Below are 21,649 nucleotides of genomic sequence, written 5' to 3' on the forward strand. Positions count from 1 at the left end.
TGAATCCTTCCGATTATCCTCCGGCCACTCAAACACGCTCTACGCCGTGATTGCACGGGCTTCCTCAAGCAACAGGCTCGAGTACACGAGCTCCTTACATTCGCTTTCAGAGCATGTCATCCCAGCCGAGGTCACTGCTATGTATCAAGTCTACCGGAGGCACCCTCTCGCTCTCGATCCACGATTACCCATCAAACCCTGGTAGTCCTCATTAAAACCTCCGAACCACCGGACATTCAAAAAGCAGTGCAAACAACAAAAACAGTCCGGATCCTGTGCAATGTCTCTGCACAGATATGAGGCGTGTGACAAAGCAAATCAAAAAGTCTGTGATCTCCCCCAGAGTGAACCGGGAGCGTTTGTATCTGCTGCGGTGCTACAGTGCCACCGGGTGGTGAGCGGACGCCACTGCGGGACTTCTTGTGTCCTCTTAATTAAAAGCTCACGACCTGGAGGTCAGTTGGCAAGACGATCGAAGGGTCACGTCATTGTTGTTCCTTTAATTAACTACACATCGTCAATTTACTCTTGTCCGGCTTTTGATGTCATTTTTCAAACCATCCATCTTGAATCGGACACGGTTATCGAAGCGATGCTAAATCAGTGGAATACAAAGAATTTCTAAAAATCTAGCCATGACACACGAGTTCAACGCATTCATCACTGATAGATCATCTTTATTATTATTTATTAAGACTCTCACTAAAATAACGCATGTCTTAAACAGAATATCCTCATGTACATGATCACCTTTAATGAACAGAACAGCATATTTTATGTAAAACATCACATCGTTAAAAGTTCCCTAAAAGAGAAAAGAAAATCTTTTTTTTTTGTGTGTGTGACAAAACCACAATGTTATACAAAATACACTTCTTTGTTGTTGTTGTTGTTGTTGTTGTTGTTACCTAACTGAATGAGCTCATTTGCATTTACTGTATGTGTAGCATATTTCATAGCATGGAAGGCTTTGACCGAAATCATAGCACTCATTGTTATTTTAAGTTTGCATTATACAATGTGTGACAAAGAAATATTTAAAAACCACGAGGTTATCCTCCATTCCCCCCCTCCAAAAGTGCTAATTTAGCATTCAACGATGACTCAGAGCAAGCTGTTTATTACAGAAAAAAAAAAAAAAAAAAATATATATATATATATATATATATATATACTGTATATCAAGAGGCTTCATGTACACCACATTAAGACGGTGTCTCATACTCTGTTCTCCTCAAAAGTGCTTGTTGAAGTCTGAGCAGACTGGAATAGAAAACAAGATGTACAGTACATTGGCCACATGTTAGCGGTGTGTGTTATTTATACAAATATAATACATTTAAAATGAATGTTATCTTATACACGTTCCTTTACTGAAGTCATACTGATAATAATAAAAACCCAGCAGACACTTTAGCTTGGCATCTCTTAGACATTAAATAAAATATATAAGCCGTCGTTTTTTCACTCTCTCAGCGTTACTTTCAGATAAATTTAAGACAACATCTGCGTACGAGTCACTTGTTCCCTTTAAGCTCCCTCAAAAAGCTGCTGCACAATGTGACCCTCCCAGTGTGATCCCAGCAGCTGCATCACTTCACACTTTTTTTTTTTTTTAGCAGCTCCTGACGGTTAAAACAAAAACACACTTTCAACACAACAGTCTGTTGGTCTGGCAGAGGATAAAGTGCTGTTTTCCTTTGGCCCCGATGTGGAATCGGATAAAACCAGTAGTAACAATCAGTCGTAAACCCCGGCCTCTGATCTCAGCGCAGCGCGATAAAAAGCCTCCTGACCCAGAGCCTTGGACAGCAGTCTGTGCCCGCGGGGAGACATGCAGCCCCGGCCGGGCAAATACCCAGCAACGGCTTTGCCGGATCTTGTGGGTTTAAGTCTGGGCGCTGCGTAATACCCCTCCTTGTGGTCATACTGTGTGGGTCGGACTTTAGTGCTCTGAGTCCTTCTGTTGGGCTGAGTGGAAAAGGAGCCCAGATGTTCAGGATCGAGCGGGGATTTGGCGTGGTAATGATAGTAGTGGCGATTTTCTCTGGTGCTCTGCGACCTGCCCGGCCTCCTGAGGATGCCGGGTTTCACGACGCCGGAGTAGCTGTTGACAGCGTTGGTCACCGGGAATCGATCCTGGTCGTGAACTCGTGCGTGGCCTCTGGTGCTGTGCTCGATGTTAGGACAGCCCCTCTCTGGAAGAGAGGGGACTTTGCGAAGCGGAGGCTGCCGCGAGGAGGAGGCCTCTCTGATCTGAATCCGCCTGGAGGGCCCTGGCTCCGCCCCTGACCGGTAGCCGTACTGCTGCCTGACGACTTCAGGGTCTGCCTGCTGAGGCCTCTGGGAAGCTGGGGATGTAGCTTCCACGTTTTGGCTTTCTGTCCTGTTGGCGGAGAGGAGGAAGGCGTTTCCAGGGTCCGACTTGCTTCTCGTGTGCATTAGGTCTCGGTTTCTCGCGTCAGCCGGCGAGACGGGGTCCTCATAAGGAGACAGGGCATTATTTTGTCGTCTGGATTTGCTCTCCTGCTTGACCGGTTGATACGAGACTCTCTGGAAAACGTCTGCATCTCTCGCCTCGTAAACAACAGTGTCCCTGCTCTCTATGTAAAGCTCCCTGTTCGCAGGAGGGACGCGGCGTGGAGAGTAGTTGTAGTAATCCGGCGGTCCGCTTTCCCTTGTGGAACGCATGGTGTAAGACTGACTGTGCCGGATGCCGCTTTGCCGGCAGGGCTCCCCGTAATAGCGGGAGCCGTCTGCTGGGTTAATATCAGAATAGGGGCCGTAACGGTAGTCGGCACGCGTGTTCTCAAACTGCTGGCGGACAGGGTGAACGCCGGTCTGGATCAGCCTCTGATAGGGCGCTTCCTGGCTCGGCGTCTGCTCGACATAAAACATGGTGTCAGGGGGCAGGACTTCTGTCTCTGCCAGCTCGTAGTGACTAATCTGAGGGGCGTGGAAGGAGCGAGCCCTCCGGATGGCTGGGTGCCCGACCGCTCTATCTTCAGACCTCTGCCACTGGCCTGGTTGCCCGTGGCAGCCGCTGATGAGGCGCTCGTCTCTGTTGTAACGTCCATATTGAGGTGACAGAGGTTGCCTTAACCCTAAAGTGCTGTAGCGGCCCTCGGAGGGCTGCCTGTACGTGTTTTTTGGCCCCAAAATGAGATGCGGCAGAGCATCAGGCCGAGGGCAGTGAGGCGCGGGCATCCGTCCCGTTTGAACCGGCCGACGGCGGTGACGAGGATTGCCGTAGACGTCCTCAACCGGGCCAAGAGGTCCGTCGTCTTCGGGGCTGTAGCGGTGGGTCGAGGAGGGCAGTAACGGACGTGGAATGACCTCCTCGATTGAGGCAGGCATGGAGGTCTCTGCCAGAACGGCGCGGAAATTAAATACATTGATAGAGTCGGTGTTCACATATACAGGGGAGGTTGACGGGCTCTGGGCGGAGCAGACAGGTTGGGTGGGCGTTGACACCCCGACGCTCTGATAGGTGGGTTCTGCTTGCGCGGCGAGTTCTTTCTCCTCCCTGCGGTCCCTCCTCTTTCCACTGCCGTCATCCAAGCTCCCTGACCCGAGGGGGCTGACGTTAGGCGTGAAGTTGCACGCGCTTTCCTTCCCATCGATGACCGGCAACGGCTCAGAGCCGAGGTGGGCGGGTAGGAAATGAACGGGATGAGGGCGGCAGTGGCTCTCTACAGGGCCGTGCGTCGACGTTTGCCACTGGGAAAGCGAGGCGACGTGAGGGCCGCAGTACTCTTGGGGGTAGACTTTGAGGTCGAGAACAGAGGGCCGGGGCGGTCTGTCCTGGGCGTGAGGAGCCTCTGGTCTCTGGAGGGGTTGCGATGGGACATTGCTTCTTCTCTGGGAACCGCTGCTGGCCTTGTGGGCAGATTCGGCCAGCGCCAACGCCAACTTGCGCGCAGCACTCGTCAAGGGAGGGTGAGGAGGGAGAACAGACACTGAACTCATAAGTCTATCTGTTCCTGGGGAGGGATAAGACAAACAACGCTACAGTATGACAAGACAAACAAAGCTATGGTAAGACATGATGGGACAAGACACAAAAGCTTTCATAAGAAACTACAGAGTGCTTTAATATTTAAATAGATACCAACTACATACAGTACATAGCATGTCTGATGTTATAGAGGAGTGGTACTGACCTGGATCGGGCAGGTTCTGTGCGGACTGACTGAGGTCGGTCAGGGCCGAGCCCTGGCTCGCTGTGCTGAGGGGGCTGCAGTGTGGGTATGGCGCTCTTGGCTCCCTCCCATCTGCCAGTGGAGCTTTACACGTCTCTGCTGGGGGATGAGAAGAAGGAAGAGGAACAGGTGGAGGAGAGGCGGATGCATTCTGAACATCTGCCTGCGTCTTGAACGATTTCTTCCTGAGTTTAGGAGAGAGCTGCTTGGAGGTAACCTTCTTCCCACCTTTACAGAGAACAGGGCTAATGTCTGGAGATTGATAGCCAATGATGTTGTTGTTAGCAGAGAAGATGGGCTCCGATTCGCTCGAACAGCCTGCGCTCTTCCTCCATTTACTTCCATCTTTGTTGCGTTGCAGCCCAGGCGTCGCTGAGGCTGGGCTGCACTGAAAGGACATGGGGTCAAAGTCCAAACTATAGATGCCTTCAGCTGGCGGACAGAGATCGAGATCGTCCTCCTGGTGCGGCGGCGAAGCGCACGCCGCAGCGCGGACACGATCGGCACCGCCGTGACTGGCATTCGGCGGGTGGCTTCCGTGGTCGTCTTTGCTCCGGGCGCTGCGTGCGTCGTCTCTACAGACGCCAGACACGGCCCCGCCGGTCGAACGAGGTCGGCGGGGGCGGTAACTCGGGGGATCCCCTGAAGACGGAAACATTTAGACTGAATCATCTGCAGTCACAGAAACACCGATCTTATAAAAATCACTTGCAGTGCGCATGAATAAATTACCTTCCACATTATGCAAAGAGGTGAGAGATTCCTCACTTTTGGTGGAGCGCAATGTGCCGCTATCTCCTCTTCCACCTGCAGATATTTTCAGCATAAAATCATTTTTGCTCAATAAAATGAATTCCCGCTGCCTCTAAAAAGAACATTCCGATGCGTCGAACTGTCAAGATTAGTTGAATACATCGACGAGTTCAACTCGATTCACGCGTTCAGGCTGGGGAGCAGCAGAGGTGATCTAACCTGGCAGTGCGATGCTCTTTATCTCGTTAGGCTCGCTGGGGTGTCGCTTCAGTTTACGCTTGGACACAGAGTGAGACTTGCCCAGGTGGAAGAAGGAAAGCCAGTTCCCCACAGGAGACTTCTTAGGCTTAACTGGAGGCCGCTTTCCGCTACGACACAACAAACAAATCAAGTGGCAGTTACCCAACAAAAACAAAACAATAGGGCTGCTACTAACAATTATTTGTAATAGATTGTAATCCGAGTCATTGTTTAGTGAAGAACATGTCGAAAAAATGTGAAAATGTCCACTACAATTTCTCATTTCTCAAAGTTTTTAGGAACTATAAGTTCCTACTCGACTCAAATCCAAAAAATGATGACATGTTTCCACATGAAGGAGACGGATTGATAGAAACAATAAACAGGAGGACTGTTCATTAACTACCTCTCCATCGGGAGCTCGATGACTGTGTGGAACTTGCCCAGCAGAGCTCCGGGTCCCTCCCCGACCTCGATGTAGTCACTGTGGGTGAGGGAGGGGGTGGTGGCCGGGGAGCCCAGCTGTGCTTGAGTGCGAGCCTGGGCCTCCTCTAGAGACAGCAACTTTGTGGATGGGGAGCTGACCAGCAGGGACTTGGGTCTGGATAAGGTGTTGTTACCTGAACAAAACCAAACAAAAAAGGTGTTTTAGAGACGCGCTGAACAGAACAGACGTCAATTCGTTCCCATTTCAACCAACCTGTGCTTTCACGAATGATGGCATTGAGTTTAGCGCTGAAGAGGGCCTCGGTGTTGTTGAGGATGAACTCCACCACCACCGACTGGATACGCACCTCCATGAACGCCGCTGTGCCGCTAAAACAGGCCGACTCGATCTGTCTGGACCTGAAACACAGCCACAGAACAGCACAACCTATTTCACAGCTCTGGACCGCGGAGACGTGCCCCAGTTCTCCATCACAGATACGCTAGGAGGAAGCTACGCCGTTTGCAACACAGTTCGAGAGTCACCTGAGGAGGTTCGGCGCCCAGACGATCGCCAGGTTTTTAGTGTGCATGTTCGTGACGGGGCTGAAGGTGGCCAGGTGGGACAGGTGTCTCATGAGGTACTCCAGAGTTCTGCAGGTAAAGAAAGGCAAATATTTAATATACGTTCCCCTTTTCCAAATTTCCTTTAAGGCGGTAAAAAAAGGTCAATCCTGGGTCATTGGAGAGGGTCATTTCATCCAACAAACAGGATTAATGTATATTTATTTTAAAAAATGCCAACGTACTGCAGCACTGGGAAACGATCAGACTGATACGATAATTATCTAAAGCTGAGTTTTACATCATTTGGTGGCACATTTTCCAACACATTCAAATTAGCATCACAGCGTTGACTCGTTCTCATGCAGCACTCCCTTCCCTAGAAATAGAAATATCTTTTTTTAAATCCACTTCAGGCCACCAGGGCGCGGCAGTGAGCTTCAACCCTGACCTGTAGTGCGGAGGAGGCAGCTGCTGGATGACGTTGTGGATTTTGACCAGCCTCTCCTCATCTGTGGCGGCAGACACGGCCTCCTGTGAAGACGGAGGATGAAGCACAGCGTCACCGAGAGGCTGAGGGAGTTGCTTAAAAACAGTCCCACTCTCTGTTTCCCTTTAACATTCAGAGCTGCCAGTGTTTTTGGCTGAGTTAATCTGCTATTCTGTTAAAGCGTGCACATCCCCCGCTCTTCTTAGAGAGCTCAGCGTAACGCAATGACCCCATTTTTTGAACGGCACTTAAAACCGAGCCGGCGCTTTGACATGGTTTCTCCAGTTTCAGCACAAGTCCCCGCCCCAGTTCCACCGCTCCGGTCCTTACAGAGAACCTGTCGTAGAGCTGGTAGGTGAGCAGCGGGTTGGGCAGCTCTCTGAAGTACAGCTTGCAGAGGGAGCCCACCGAGTGGATGTCCTGTCTGAAGACGTCCCTGCTCAGGTCTGGGACCTGTTCCGAGTCAAACTCGTGCCTAGACGAAAGAGCAGAAAGAAGGAGATGAGGAACAGCGTGGGAGACGCATGGTAACATGGTAATTATTAGCTTTTCAAATTCTGAAATTCTGCATTTTACTTTGATAATACTCCCAAAAGCTAATAACGTTCCAAGACTACCTGCTCCACCTCATGTTAAATCTGTCACTACATACTTATCATTGCCTAAAACAATTAGATGTGATGTCAACGGTCAACAAGGTTTTAATGTGAGAAAATGCCCCCCTTTTTTTTTTTTTTTGGGCTGTCAACACAACACCAGATTACAAGCCTCTCCGATTTATTCCGCTAATGAGAGTTCGCTTCGTGAATTCTTCCCGGCAAACATGGAATAGATGACAAAATCATTACAGCCACTCAAAGCGGCACAGCTTGAATCAAAATGTACTTGATGGGTTTGCGGGCACAGCGAGCGTAGCTGCAGCTATTCTATTGATCTGTTCTGTATATTTGGGGTTAAACTTCTACAAACCTCAGTTTCTGGATGTTGGAGGAGATCCCGGACAGTCTGTAGATCCCGTCCACGACTCCATTGTTCTCTATGAAGTCAGCGCAGCTCTTAACGACCTGCGGGACTACAGGAGAGAGGCCATCACACCGCAGGCCTTTCAAATCACAAATAGAGGCACACGGCTTTTTGGCGAATCTACAAGAATCTATTCAGAAGCACATCTGGCTCGCTGGTTATCCACACCACCGCCGACTCACATCAAACGTCACAGCAACGCGTCCCGAATCCCCTATACAGGCAGCCGACTCACTGGGTAATCCCTTCTCTATTTACGTTTTGAAAATGTGAAACCATTGAATATTTTACCCTCGTGTCCCGAGTTGTGGAGATACTCCCCCAGGTCACAGCCGAACACTCTCTCTTTGAGGATGCCGCGCTGCCGCAGCTTCTGAGGCGGCGGTCGAGACTTCATGAAAGTCCTCAGGAACGTCACAAGCTTCCCATGCTTCTTACACACTGATCGAAAGATAATAATACACTTTATTTGTATATTTCATACGGGAAAAAAAAAAAAATGCAGCACAAAGTCCCTTACAATAAAGGAAGATAGACGTGGAATGAAGGTAAGAAAATCCACATAAGAAGGTTTGACATCACACAAATTCACTACAGTCTCCATTACGCCGAAATAAGCTTTTTTTTGAACCATCTCAGAAGGTCTTCCCTGTGCTGTGACCTCACTGCAGCTCTTATCTGTGTCGGGTACGGTGGGGGTTCTCAAAAACACACACACACACACACACACACACACACACACACACACACACACACACACACACACACACACACACACACACACAACAGCCACTTTAAATCAATCCATCTCACATCCTGGGAGCTTAAGTCTTAAATAAATCATCGAGCAGAAGGGCGGACACACACATATACACACACACACACACACACACACACACACACACACACACACACACACACAGAAGAGTACCTGGCTTCGGCACCGAGCTTTGAACACTGGGGGGAAGTTTGTCATTTATCAGCTCAACACAGTCGCAGGGAAAGAAACCAACCTGCAGAGGGGGAGAGAGAGAGACAAGAGGACGAGCAGCGTCAAGACAAGAGACAAGAGCTGTTGATACACTTGGAAGTTCAAAAGGTCCAGTGGGGTTATTGCTTATTGTGCAAAGCATGTCAGGGTGTCACTCAACAGCAAGAAGAGACTAGCTGCTTTTTGCTGAGTTCAACTCATATATAGAAATAAAACCAAGCAGTGCGTCTCTGTCCCTCAGGATGAATTTCCTGGACAAAATGTATTTTGGGATGAAGGAGCGTTTTACTTAAAGACATCAACAATACAACCCCAGCTCTAGTCCTGTGATCCCTGCATTGATGATTCATTCATCTCTTAGGATATATTTAAAGTCATTTACATGCTGGTGTGCTTTTCCTTTCATGACGCTCACAAACGTCCCCATTTGTTTTCTCGTTCAGGTCTGTCTGGTTTGTCATGTTAACGGCTTGAGCAAACTGTTCGCCCCACGATCAAACAACGGTGTTTGCGTTGCCGTGTCTGTAAAGCAAACCGTCGAGTGAACGCACCAGCGCAGGTGTTTTCACCTGCAGCGTGTTCTGAACAGCAATATTCAAATATCACCAACGCAACAAATATTGAAAATGTGTCTATTTTTGGGGTGCATGTTTTGCTCTTTGCTCGATGTTAAAAAGCGGTTACCCCTGATGTCAGCCCTTACTGTTGAGCCCCGTCTCTGTCGAACAGTCGGTGTGAGTGAAGCACAGCAGACGATTTACCTGAAAGCCATGTTTCCCTCTCCACCAGCCCGTGTCTTCTTTGGGAGGCATGTCTATGACGGAGACAATGTCCCCCACCTGGATCACAGAGAGGGTGATTACATTAAAAAAAAAAAAGGCATTGCGATGGGATCAGAAATGTGCATATTTCCCCCTTGAAAATAATCCGGCTCAAAGATGCAAAAAAAGCTAATTGGATCAAGTTTCCTCGTATGGGCCTGTGTAACGGAGGCTACCTCGAAGGTCAACTCGTCGGTCGCCTGGGCTGTGTAACGCTTGGTGACGTGGGCGGCAGCGATGGCGGGGACGTTGATCGAGGCTTCCTCAGACACCAGAAGGTGGTTCCCCTTGTTGTCGATCTGGAAGAGAGAATAACGTCATTAGAAACAGTCGGAGTTAAGACGTGTTGGCAGAGCTCGGCTCGAAGGCTGGAAGCAGGAAGCAGCAGCAGCTGGTCCTGCTTTATTTCAAGTGATGCAGGGAGACGAGTAATATTGGCATGAGCAGCAAAACAATATGTTACCGCAGTAGGATTGAATAAAAGTAATCAGTATTTCCCCCTGGTGTTTACATTAGGCTTGCATCGACAATCATATGATTACATTGTGTCGGATTTTTAATTTTTTTAAGATTGATTCACAGCAGAAATCTCATCTCAAACAATCTCAAGACACGGACAAGTGTTCAATAATCCTGCTTCTGCAGAACGCTACCACCGCTGGTAACCTGGCATCACTATGACGATGCCCAGCAGCTGTTCGTCCAGAAATAGAACACGTAGATATTCCTCTTTTCTTTACATTTACATTGTTACATGTGATGAACGTGAATCCTCCAGTTTGGCCATAATGTCCTGTACCTATTCTCTGAAATGAATACAGATTTTCCATCAGCTGACTCCGGGCAAACAACTGTGCCCCCCCCCCCAAAAAAAATAAATGTGTGACTGTTCCTTTAAGTCAACTACTTAAATATTAATAGTGCATATTAAATATTGAATTCACTGAATGGGGTCATTTGTAGAGAGTGAATAACTGATAGGAGGATACCTCCATCCACGTTAGCACTGGACCGCAGTTGATCTTGTTGTCGGCAATGGCGGAGAAGCGGGACAGGTAGGCGGCCAGCATCTTGGTTCCTGACTGAATGCAGACACAAGATCGTCAAGATTAAGTAAAGTCGGCCATTTTCCACACGTCGTGCAACAGAACGGACTCATTTGAATCAGCTTCATTTCTAATCGGGGCGATTACAATCACAAATCTGGAGTCGTAGCTCTGCCGTACCTCAACAGTGTCCTTTAACGTTTCGTATCGCGGCAGCTCGGGGAGCTGGGAGTACCGGCGGTCATAGATGCACAGGTGCAGGTGTTTGTCCAGCACCCGGAAGTCTTCATAGGACCTCTTTACCAGCCAGTTTCGACCCTGACAAACAGAGACAGAACATTCCCGTAAGATTGAGCGAAAAAAAAAAAAAGTGTTTTGATATTAAACCGTGTGGTCTCATTTTCAGAATGTAGCAAGTAATGTTACCTGGCAAGTGATCTGGACCAGAAAGACCAGCTCTTTGGAGTCCAGACCAGCCTTCGGTCCTTCACTCTGCCCCTCTGCAAAGGCCAGCTACGAGAGACAGACGGAGAAGGCAATATTAAGAGGAGCCACGTCCTAAATAATGGATGCATGTCATACAACAACCTCTCTGTGTGTGTGTGACCTGGAATACAAGAGGAACATCATGCCAAACCACATTCATCCATTAAATAGTAAAACCGCTTTTATACTGAGCTAAGGGTTAGAGTATCAAAAGTAACATCGAATTACAGGAAGTAGTGCCTGAAAATAAGATGTACGTTAAACGATCTTTCATTGAAAAAAATCCCTTCATGACAAAGTTAATTTGAGAAATGAGTGCAGTGTATTTCCTCTACCACCAACACAGCACTGATTCATATTCTCTCTTCACCATAAATCCTGCAGTATGACATATATAATACATAAACTGCAAAAAAAATCAGCGCTCGGAGGAGGTATAGATTCAGCACGAATATTCTATATGCCCCCAAAACTGAGAAGATCAAAGCCTCGCAGGAGTTTGATTGATGGACGTTACTGTAGAGGAGACTTCAAAAGGCCGGAACCAAGGGAAGTGGTGGTTATTTATAACGGACAGCTACTCATCCAGACACACTGTTACACAACCCACAGCGACCTAGTTACTGCTCAACAGTAATACGGCAAAACCAAACTTACAAAATGCAGAAGGAGAGATTTGTTGTTGAATAAGTCACGATGGAGGAGCGCTCATTCACTGCAAGGGTTTGTGTGGAGTAAGAGCCTGAACCGAGAGTTAAGCACCGATGAGGGTCAGGAGGCCGAATGGATGGATGGAAAGCAGGGTCGTACAGAGAATTACAGAAAAACAATGATTCCATTTTGGATGAAAAATTAATAATTATGAAGCAAAACAGCGAAAATCAGGACGTTTCCATCGGAGGCATGTCTGAGCATCAATGCCTCTATGACGCTCACACGTCCAAGACGGCCCCTTTCAAAATAAAACGTGCTAACGCAGCTCACGCTTCCAACCCTTTGTGCACAAATTATTTTATTCACAAAAAATTGTTAGACCCAGAGGCTAAAGCTAACACATACACATCCAAACATTCAGGTTACCTCCCACTAAGGCATCTCAGACATCCATCCGCAGCTGGAGGAAGTGGCTCTTTGTTTATGTTCAGCCGGAGTCCTGGACCTCAGTAAGCTCCTCCAACTAGCTAAACCTCAGCAGCTCCTCACTCGCCCATTCGCCGTTACCCCCCTCCCCGCCGCCTAACGTGAAACGCTCATTCATAGGGCTTTGGATCGCCACGCGCTCGCTGCTCTATTCAAAGCAGAAAAATTAAAAGAGGATGCTTCCCCCTGTGTCTCTTACACCCCCCCCCCCTCCCTTCCTCCTCCTGCCTCCTTCATTCCATCTCTTCCCCCTCCTCCCTCTCCTGTACTCTGCTTCCGTTCGCCCCCTCCCCCCCATCATCTCTGAACCACTCTCCTTTCTCCAGTGACAAAGGGGGGGGGGTTGGGGGTTGGCAGCAAATGGGCTCAACTGGCACACACAGATGCACGAGCTCATCCATCACACAGAGGCGGAGCTGCACGAGATAGATAGACGACCCCTTCTTCATTCCAAAAACAATTCGCGTTCATTCCAGTCTCAAGGCGAGACGGGAGCTAATCTGGAGAGGAATCAGTGGGACAGGCAGCAGGCAGAGGCAGTCTGCTGTCCTTGAGCTATTCTGCGATTAGGATACATGAGACCTGATCAGTACTCCCTCCCTTCCTCCCTCCCTCCCTCCTTCTCTTCCTGCCGCCACAGTCTGTGACTATAGAGGCGGGCAAATGCATCATGGGAGATACAGCGGGAACAAAGACTCATTTCACACCTTAGGTTGAGATAAACTATAAATGCAACTATTAATATAAAAAAAGAATGTATTATGAATCAAAAATAAGATACTGAAGAAATCAGATTAAATTATTGTGTGTGTGTGTGTGTGTGTGTGTGTGTGTGTGTGTGTGTGTGTGTGTGTGTGTGTGTGTGTGTGTGCCGACAGCTTTCAGTGTCATTGCCTCCCCAGACTGATATTCTCTTCCGGCTCAGCTCGGCTTCTTTCTCCCCGTGGAGCTTTTTTTTTTTTTTTTTCGAGGTCACTGAAAGCGTCGCGCTGCTTCTCTCGCCTCCGCTCAGCTGATGGAGACATCGCATCACGGCAACCCGCGGCGGGACGTTTACCCAACAGAGAGAGACAGCCTCCTGGGAATTAAGACCGGTCCAGCCTGCCGCACTGTAGTCCGTTAAAAGCCACATAATCAGCCCCCCCCCCCCCACCCCCAGATATGCACGCTCTCTCTTTGTGTTGACGACTGCTGCACTCTGCTGGCAACCGAACGGAACTGCACTGAGGTCAACCAGGCGGCTAAGAGCCCCTTCCACGCGACTGAGCAACCACGAGTGCTTCACTGCTCCTCATCATCACTGCAGCAAACAAAAGTTAAATCTACTTCTTAGCCTATTCATTCACATCATTCATTGTGCGGTACGAGTCGTTATATCCATAATGACCCACGGTGACCACGGGATATTCACATCAAGTCTTTGCAGCTAATGTTGCAGATTCTCTCTAAATGTATTACATATATATAAAACTGAAGTCTACAGCGGTGGGGCTACTTTTGGCTCAGGACTGCTTTGAGCTAAATCCCATTGTCAGTGTGTTAACGAGCTCACAGGGACAATGCTAGCATGCTGATGTTAAACAGGTAAAACATCTACCATGTTTACCTTGCTATTACAGCTGAAATAGCGCACAACAAAGCATTTACCTTCAGCTACCATCCAACTGTCACCATATATTCCCACACCTCCTGTTGTTTTTGTGAGAACAGGTTTTGACTTTGAAAATGACTCATCTCTTAAAAATCCTGGATAGACTCCGCTGTCTATTGAGGAAAAGCTGCTGCATTGCATTTAGTCACTGGGTGACTTTAATCAAACGAATAAGTCTGGATCACAGGTTCACAGGTCAGACGATCCTCACGTTAAAATGCTGCAGAGGATTAACACACAGTAACCACGAAAAGAATGACTTATGCACGGTGGAGTAACATTCTGGACAAAAGAATATTCCATAGCTCTCCTGATAAACTACACGCTAAACTGTTTTGTGACATTTCCATGAAAAAAAGAAAAAAGAAGGTCGATGCAATAAAGTCTGCAGAAAAGAGAAACAAGGGTATTGATTCGACTGCCACGTTGCATTTAAAGAAGGCTGCATTTTCCGGAGCAATTGACCAAAATGGCTGCTGAACTTGAGCCAAAGACACAATTACTAAACATAGTAACTCTGTGCTGTAGAAAGTCACTGTGGGTATTTTCAGGGCTCACCTGTACATTGCCAAAGTCAACAGTCTCGTAGTGGAAATGGGCACACTCTGCCAGCCTGGGGAAGTGACCTCTGGGGAACGTCAGCCTATAGAAGAAGAAGAAGAAGAAGAAGAAGAAGAAGACAGCACAAGAGCCCCTCATCAGTATTCAACGCACTGACACTGTGATGGAGAGAAAAGCAAAGCTAAGCAAAAGAGGGAAAAGGCCTGTGAGGGAACAGGGCTGCACTTTGAGAGGTCCTCGTTTCAACCGGCCTAAATAAGAGCCCTGCTTCACAGGGAGCACCTACTTCTTCACGTTCTTGACCTTCATGCTGGCCGTGCTGACGCAGGAGCGCAGGAGGGGCTCGGCGGGGAGCTCTGTGATGTCATCGCTCCTCACCTGGCCAACAGAGACGGCACACGTCAATAAGAGTCAGTCAGTCAGTCAGTCAGTCAGTCAGTCCGTCCGTCCGTCAGTCAGTCAGTCCGTCAGTCCGTCAGTCACAGGACGACGTACGGAGAGACGATTGCACTCAAGACGGATCGTGTCGATCGGCATGAAACACCGATTGTTCAGCAAAAGATGCAGGAACCTGAAGGCCTGCTATGAGTATAGAGCAGTGAGTTATACATCGGTGCTAATGTTATGCTATACTGCTTATAGCATGATACAGTATAACACTGTTAGGATTATGTTTTGCTATGCGTTAAGCTATGTTATATTATGCTAATGTGCTATTATGTAGTGTTTTACACTATTGGTGTTATTCTATGCTAATCTGATGTTAGGGAATGCTATGCTACTGTTATAGCAATATAGCATTACTGTGTTTTACTGATATAATGCTAATGCTGTAATGCTATGCAAAGCTACGTTGTGCCATTTATCTTTATCTTCGGTTTTTAGGACATGTGACGAGTGTGCAAGCCCTCGTGAAAATCTAAATTAATACATATATATATATATATATATATATATATATGCCGGAAAACACAATCTGCTGCAGGTGTTTAGTCACACACCATAGAGACTTCTCTTCTTAAAACAGAAGGGTGAGTCAACTGAAGGGGAGAGGGCATCGCTTGTCTTATAACAGCTCTACCTCATCGCTCCTCAGGCATGCCCCCCCCCCCTCTCAATATGAAGCTGAGATCTCCTTGAATCCACTCCTGCACCAGATCCAACCTCCATCCCTTTGACTAGCGACTCTCACACGAGCGCCACGTGACCTAGAGTGACATGGTGGTGTGAATCACATACGCGACCAACAGAAGAAGGGCGGCGTGTCCGCTGGCGTGCGTCGACGTATTTGTTTAGTGCGAGTGGTGAGTCAGAGCGGTGTGCGTGGGCGTGTACCATGGCAGTGGATGTCTCCTGTGGCCGTGTCTCTTCTGGAGGACTATTGATGGCTTGAGGTAAGGCATCGTCCTTGTCCAGGTCAGTAGACGGGAGGACATCTCTGCAGAAACAAGACAGGCACGCACAAGAATTAAAACAACAGAAAGGTGGCATGACGTACCGCTTACATCCATGAAGTCTCGTCTGAGGGGGGGTTTCAAATAGGATTTGTAGTTTTTTTTAAATACACCAGAGGGAGCAAGTGAGGGAGATGAATTCACAATATGTGGCTTGGACTAAAAAAGCATGACATTGCAGCAGCATTGCACACAAATTCATGTTCTATTAGTTGTTTGAATCTCTAAGATTTAGAGAGAAATGCATTAATAAGACATTAAGAAAAAAAAATCATCATCAAAACAGATCTAGATGGGAACAAATCCTCTGGACAGATGCAAAATGGCAGCATCTCTCATGACCAAAAAAAAAAAAGCCACGTCTTTTGTATGCGTTGGGGAAAGCAAAGCTCGTCTATTCAGAGCTCCATAAAGGAAATCCACCCACAAGGGACTGCTTCACAAAACCTTCACTTGATATGTGACTCAGTGGAGGGTGAGGTGCATTCAGCTCAACTTTTATGAGCAACAAAGAGAGCAGAGAGAGAGAGAGAGAGAGAGAGAGAGAGAGAGAGAGAGAGAGAGAGAGAGAGAGAGAGAGAGAGAGAGAGAGAGAGAGAGAGAGAGAGAGAGAGAGAGAGAGAGAGACGGGCAGGCCTTGGATTTGTCACAGTGATTTAGAGTGATGAAATCAGGACAGGAGGCAAAGAACACGGACACACAGTGTCATCACTTATGTGATCCAGAGCTAATCAGATACGCAGAATGTAAAAACATGACACATACAGTGAGCTTTGGACCGAATGGAGCTTTACACAGGAACACCATTCCTGTATCTCACTCTGAAAACAGGGTCATGTTTAAGCCTTACCATTACATCTCTACTGGTTGTACTCATCTCATTCAAAGGCTATGGTTTTTATTTGTATTCTTTTACCTTTATTTAACCATCATGACATGTACAATATATTAAAAAGCAAACGTAGAACACAGAACAGAAACAAATCACAGAATTCTGCTCAGCCTACACGAAACGCAGAAGAAGAGATTCACTCACCCCTCAAGGACGTCACCACTTCCTGGTTGACGATGGGGTCCTGAGGCAGCGTTCTCAATCACCGCGGCAACCACACATCCAGCCTCCATGATGCTGCCTGACTACAACAACGGCCCGCTGTGGAGACACGTGAGGGGAAAGGGGGGGGAAAGGAGAGCGTGAGGGTGGGCGGGGCGGTTAGAAGGACGTGGGAGGAAGAGTCCGACGCAACGAAGATGACGACCCACTCGAGGCGGCGGCGTGTGTGTGTGTGTGTGTGTGTGAGAGACTCTCAAGGCAGCGATCCAGACCGTAATCTGCAATGACATCATGCTACAGTGCCGTGGGGGAGCTGCTTCAGTGATAATGCACGTCAGGGCTGCAAATTCATAGGATGGTTTCATGAGAACGTCAGCATCTCTTTAGCGTAGCACTGACAAAAACACACTCATGTCTTCACGTCTTCACGTCTTCACGTCTGGCTCAAGGAAATGTCAAGACTGTCACAGCAGCTTCAGTACACGTCACTGGATTAGGGTCGTTATTTCTGAATCTAAGGCAAAAGTTCAAATGTCAAAAAACAGTGAGTAGGAACTCCCGGCTTTCCCAAATATTAAACCAGGGTAACTGTTTTTTTGACAAATGCAAATGCCTCCACATAAAATGAATAATCTCAAAATGGCTCCCTGCTTTTTTTTTTTGCACTCTTGGCAGAAGTCATTTGGATTTAAACATGACAAAGGTTCAGTGTGTGTCGACTGGTTTTACATAAACTCATTAGGCCCAACTGCAAATCTGCTGAACTTTAACAGGATATCCACTCAGGTGGGTCACGCATTTTTACTTAATCTGTTGGCCTCCTCCTTTAGGTAATACGTTAGATAATATCAGACTTAAAGCTCACATGGTGCCCATCCATCCATCCATCCATCCATGGTTCTCCATCATGGGAATGGATCCAGCACCAGAGTGCACCCTGGGACATGTCGCCAGTCTGTCACAGGGCTAACACACACACACACACACACACACACACACACACACATATAGTCAGACCAATATGCCCAACCTGCATGTCTTTGGACTGTGGGAAGAAACTGGAAGCACCCATAGGAAGAGAGAACGTGCTTACTGCTCACAGAAAAGCTCAGCCAGCTGGCATGCTTCCACGTCCTACATGGTATCTACCCGTATTACCAGACCATTATTGCTCCTCCTGTCTTTATATACTGTAAACAAAGTGAAAGAATGCCCCGACGAAGCGAAACTAGACTCTTCCAAAGGTTCCTCTACAGTCTTCCCACAACTAGTCTCCAAACAGATGCGGGTGCTTGGCGTTAAACGACGACTTCAGGGAATGTAGGCACAAAAACAAGCCTCTTCTTCCACCTCGGTGAGTCCCGACGCATCAGTGAACAAAAAACAGCCCTCCAATTAAAAAGGAGGTTGTTTTACCACTTCCCTAAGAAGGTCTGCTAATCGACATAGACATGTTTGGAGTTAATTCATCGGCCCGGGCCGCCGCCGCTGCTGTTGTAGCAGTTTCCCACCGGCCCCTTCGTAGCCTCACTGGGTTGCTGACTCAGCAGAATGTGAGCAGCCAGGAACACAGGCCAGACTCTACTCTATCCACATCTCGGGCTGCATCTCTCCTCTACGCACCGTAAACTTGCCGGAGGCGAGCCAACGTATTCCACGAACGGGAAATCATTTAACGTTGGGAGTTTACGTCGAGCGCCGGTCACTTGGGGAGGACCTGGGAGCATTAGAAGCACATATGATGAGTGCCTAGGACCACACAGTCCTCAACGTGAAGGGGAACACCTCAGCCTCGTTTGTCGGCTGTGTGGCGCTAAGTGGGCAGAGATTCCTTCGTGCATTCCATGATGAAGATTCAAAACATGTTGCATGGCGCACAGTTCAAAGCCTGACCTTGCTGATTGTACCACACCACACGAGAGCAGGAACACGCTGTAGTTCACTTTGCAGAGGAGTCCGGCTGGCTGAAGAGTCACGGGCGTTTTGTTTTACGTCGGAAAGACAACGGAGAGCGACGTACCGACGAGCGAGTGTTCGTGTAGCGAGCGCCGACAACACATGGAGAGAGTATTTTGGAAATGCCCCAAATAGATAGAGCTATAAAAAGACGAGGCTGTCACAATTTGAAGAGGAGATCTTGCTCTGTCCACTGCAGAGAGAAAGAAAGAGGACAACGTCAATCCAGGAGCCACACAATCTCCCGTACAGGTTTAATGTCAGAAAACCTGGAATCAACTGCTGTAAAATCACCGTTTCTCCATCAGCAACATCAACAAGTATCATGCAAAACCGTGGTTCAACGGTATACAACGGCGAAGAAGCCCTCTCTACCTGTCCCCCTCACAGGGAGACGTGCTCTGGTGTCGGGAGGCTGGAGCGGCACAGATGGATGATGCGTCGCCCCGGTGTATCCGTTGGCCTACATGACATTTTCTCAAGGGAAAAAAATAGGGCAGCCTACACAATCTGTGCACACCGATTATGAAACCAGTATCAGCAAGTGTGTCGACATTGAAGAATGGCTGCCCACAGATTTGGAGCTGCAAGATGCGTCGAAAGTGAGTCACGGCTACTTCTTCACACGCGAGAGGACCGGAGGAAGTAAAGCAGAGACGGAGGAGGAACTGAATTTCATCTTTTTTTTTTTTTTTTTTTTTTTTTTTTTTTTTTTTAGTATCAGGGTTTGACGACGACCCGAACACTATTAAATGCAACCGACCCACTTAAGACGGAGGCAGACGACTGCTACTATAAGTTAAATGAATTATTCAAACCTGCAATAGATGATTTTGTGGCCACTTGTGGGAAGAGGCAACAAGCTGTAAACATTTGTTAGCAAGGTGCTTATTCACACATCCAGCAGTTACAGAGGAACATAACCACTGATTTGGAGTGCTATAGTTGTGTTACAATGATGACTGGAAGTCCAATATTCACCTTGTTTTAGCTGACGATGCACACGAGCACAAAGACGTGATGAAGCTCCACGGAGCCGAGGGGAAGCGCAGAGTCGAGTGGTGATTCTCACCACCGATCCCTTTCAATCGCACGTGGTCATGTGATCAATAAGAATAAAGATGAAAACAGCAGTTTCATCCTCAACATGTATTTTGATGTAGATTAAAAAAAAAGAAGCACAGTACAAACGTCGTCTGCCTCGGAGGACGCGACAGGCCCGTGTAAATTTTGGGTTTTCACGCTCTCGTCGCGAGCTCTTCAGTGCGGTCGACACGCGGCGGAGAAAGGCCCGTAGTTGCCATGGAAACCTATCCCTTCGTCTTCGTCCATCGTGACTCGAAGCTCCTCCAGACTGAGGACGAGTGAGCACGACGAGGAGAAAAACAAGCCCGACAGAGGGACCTTTGGACCACAAGCTTTGACATGTCATCATTACCACCAACACCACCATCATCATCATCATCATCATCATCATCATCATCATCAGACAACCTGCCTTAGGTAATGACATCATCGCCTCTCCAGTCTTGCTACAATGCAGAACATTTGTTTATAAGTCAACCATCTTTACTGGAGCTTTGTCACTCATGGCATTTTTTTTGGGGGGGGGGGGGGGGGGGACGAGGAGGACGAGGAGGACGAAGAGGACGAGGGGGACGAGGGGGACGAGGAGGACGAGGGGTCGTATGATCCCGTAATCTTCTTGAAATCTAGAGTGAGATTAACTTCAGCGTCACGGCTCAATCTTTGTCCCGCAGCCACCGGAGTCACAGATGAAGGGTCGAGAGCGGGCTGAACAGAACAGCAGGGCGATTAGGTTGCAGACAACAAAGACCCAAATATTTAATCAACAAGTCAATCCGCCTCCTAAGCCTCACAGCGCGGGACACGCCGCCTCTGCTTTAAGCACACAGTCGCTTCCTCTTAAGCAGTCGGATGACGGTAACAAACAAAGAAGAAGAATTTTACTGAGTGAAACTACTATTGTAGCATGTTGACAGTGATGCTGTATGCTGCTGGCTCGCTAACGCATTCATTAGGTGTAACAGAAACTCCCACACCTGCCCGGTGTAACGCAACGCCATCCCTCCCGGCACCAATCACTGCCCCGGTGAAGCTCATGTTCAGCTCCGTGGTAAAACAGTGATTGTGGTGCGGGACTCTACGGCATTACATCATACAAATACCAAAGTACTAAGTAAGTAGGTCTACTACTCCTACACACACACACACACACACACACACACACACACACACACACACACACACACACGTACTGAACAGCCATGGTGATGTCCTGACGCCCAAGATAACGTCATCAAATAGCTTGTTTGGTTGGACAATCACTTCAGTTTAGTGTCGCATATGACAAGGAGGAGCAGCAAACCCTGACAATTATTAATCTGAAACACAAACAGCCTTTGTTGTATTGAGGGTAAAGGCTTCCCAATATGTTGTAGGGATGCAAACAAAAGAATCCTTTTCTGAACCAGCCCCTCTGTAGATTGTTTCCTCGGTTCAATGATGGCTGACTTATTCTGTAAAAAGGCCAAAACATTTTCCTTAAGCACAAAGTAAGGCCTCATTCGATCTGACCTACAGTGCAAAGATATGTAGACATCTTTCATTCTTTTAATTATTATTCAACTGTCAGAATAGTTTGATGTTTAGGTACTTTGACCTATTATTTTGTGTTTTGTTTTACTTTATTGATGAATCTGCTGTTTGTTTTCTTGATTATAATCATAAAATCGTTGATCAATGTTCGATTCTCCAAAATAGCTGCTCT

At 47.7% G+C, this 21,649-nt stretch overlaps 1 protein-coding gene across 2 annotated transcripts; it reads right to left on the reverse strand.

The window, feature by feature from the left end:
• Positions 1-660: 660 nt before the first annotated feature.
• On the reverse strand, positions 661-20,445 carry LOC137888044 (rho GTPase-activating protein 32-like). 2 transcript variants are annotated; one of them, XM_068731316.1, is made up of 22 exons: positions 16,885-20,445; positions 15,730-15,832; positions 14,681-14,772; positions 14,392-14,476; positions 10,983-11,069; positions 10,737-10,874; positions 10,500-10,592; positions 9,687-9,809; positions 9,451-9,528; positions 8,630-8,711; positions 7,990-8,139; positions 7,645-7,747; positions 7,006-7,150; positions 6,637-6,719; positions 6,168-6,275; positions 5,896-6,041; positions 5,602-5,815; positions 5,175-5,323; positions 4,935-5,009; positions 4,431-4,844; positions 4,164-4,301; positions 661-3,983 (listed from the first exon to the last, which is right to left on the reverse strand). In XM_068731316.1, exons 1-22 carry the CDS (start codon positions 16,971-16,973, stop codon positions 1,741-1,743), a joined length of 4,938 nt encoding a protein of 1,645 aa, XP_068587417.1. In that variant the 5' UTR covers positions 16,974-20,445; the 3' UTR covers positions 661-1,740. The 2 variants fall into 2 exon arrangements, with proteins under 2 accessions (XP_068587417.1, XP_068587416.1); XM_068731315.1 differs by having other exon boundaries at positions 4,164-4,844.
• Positions 20,446-21,649: the final 1,204 nt, after the last annotated feature.

Source organism: Cebidichthys violaceus, unplaced genomic scaffold (assembly GCF_023349555.1).
Source record: "Cebidichthys violaceus isolate CVI_PGR_0920_01 unplaced genomic scaffold, fCebVio1.0.p SCAF_506, whole genome shotgun sequence".
In the NCBI taxonomy this organism is placed as follows: Eukaryota; Metazoa; Chordata; class Actinopteri; order Perciformes; family Stichaeidae; genus Cebidichthys; species Cebidichthys violaceus.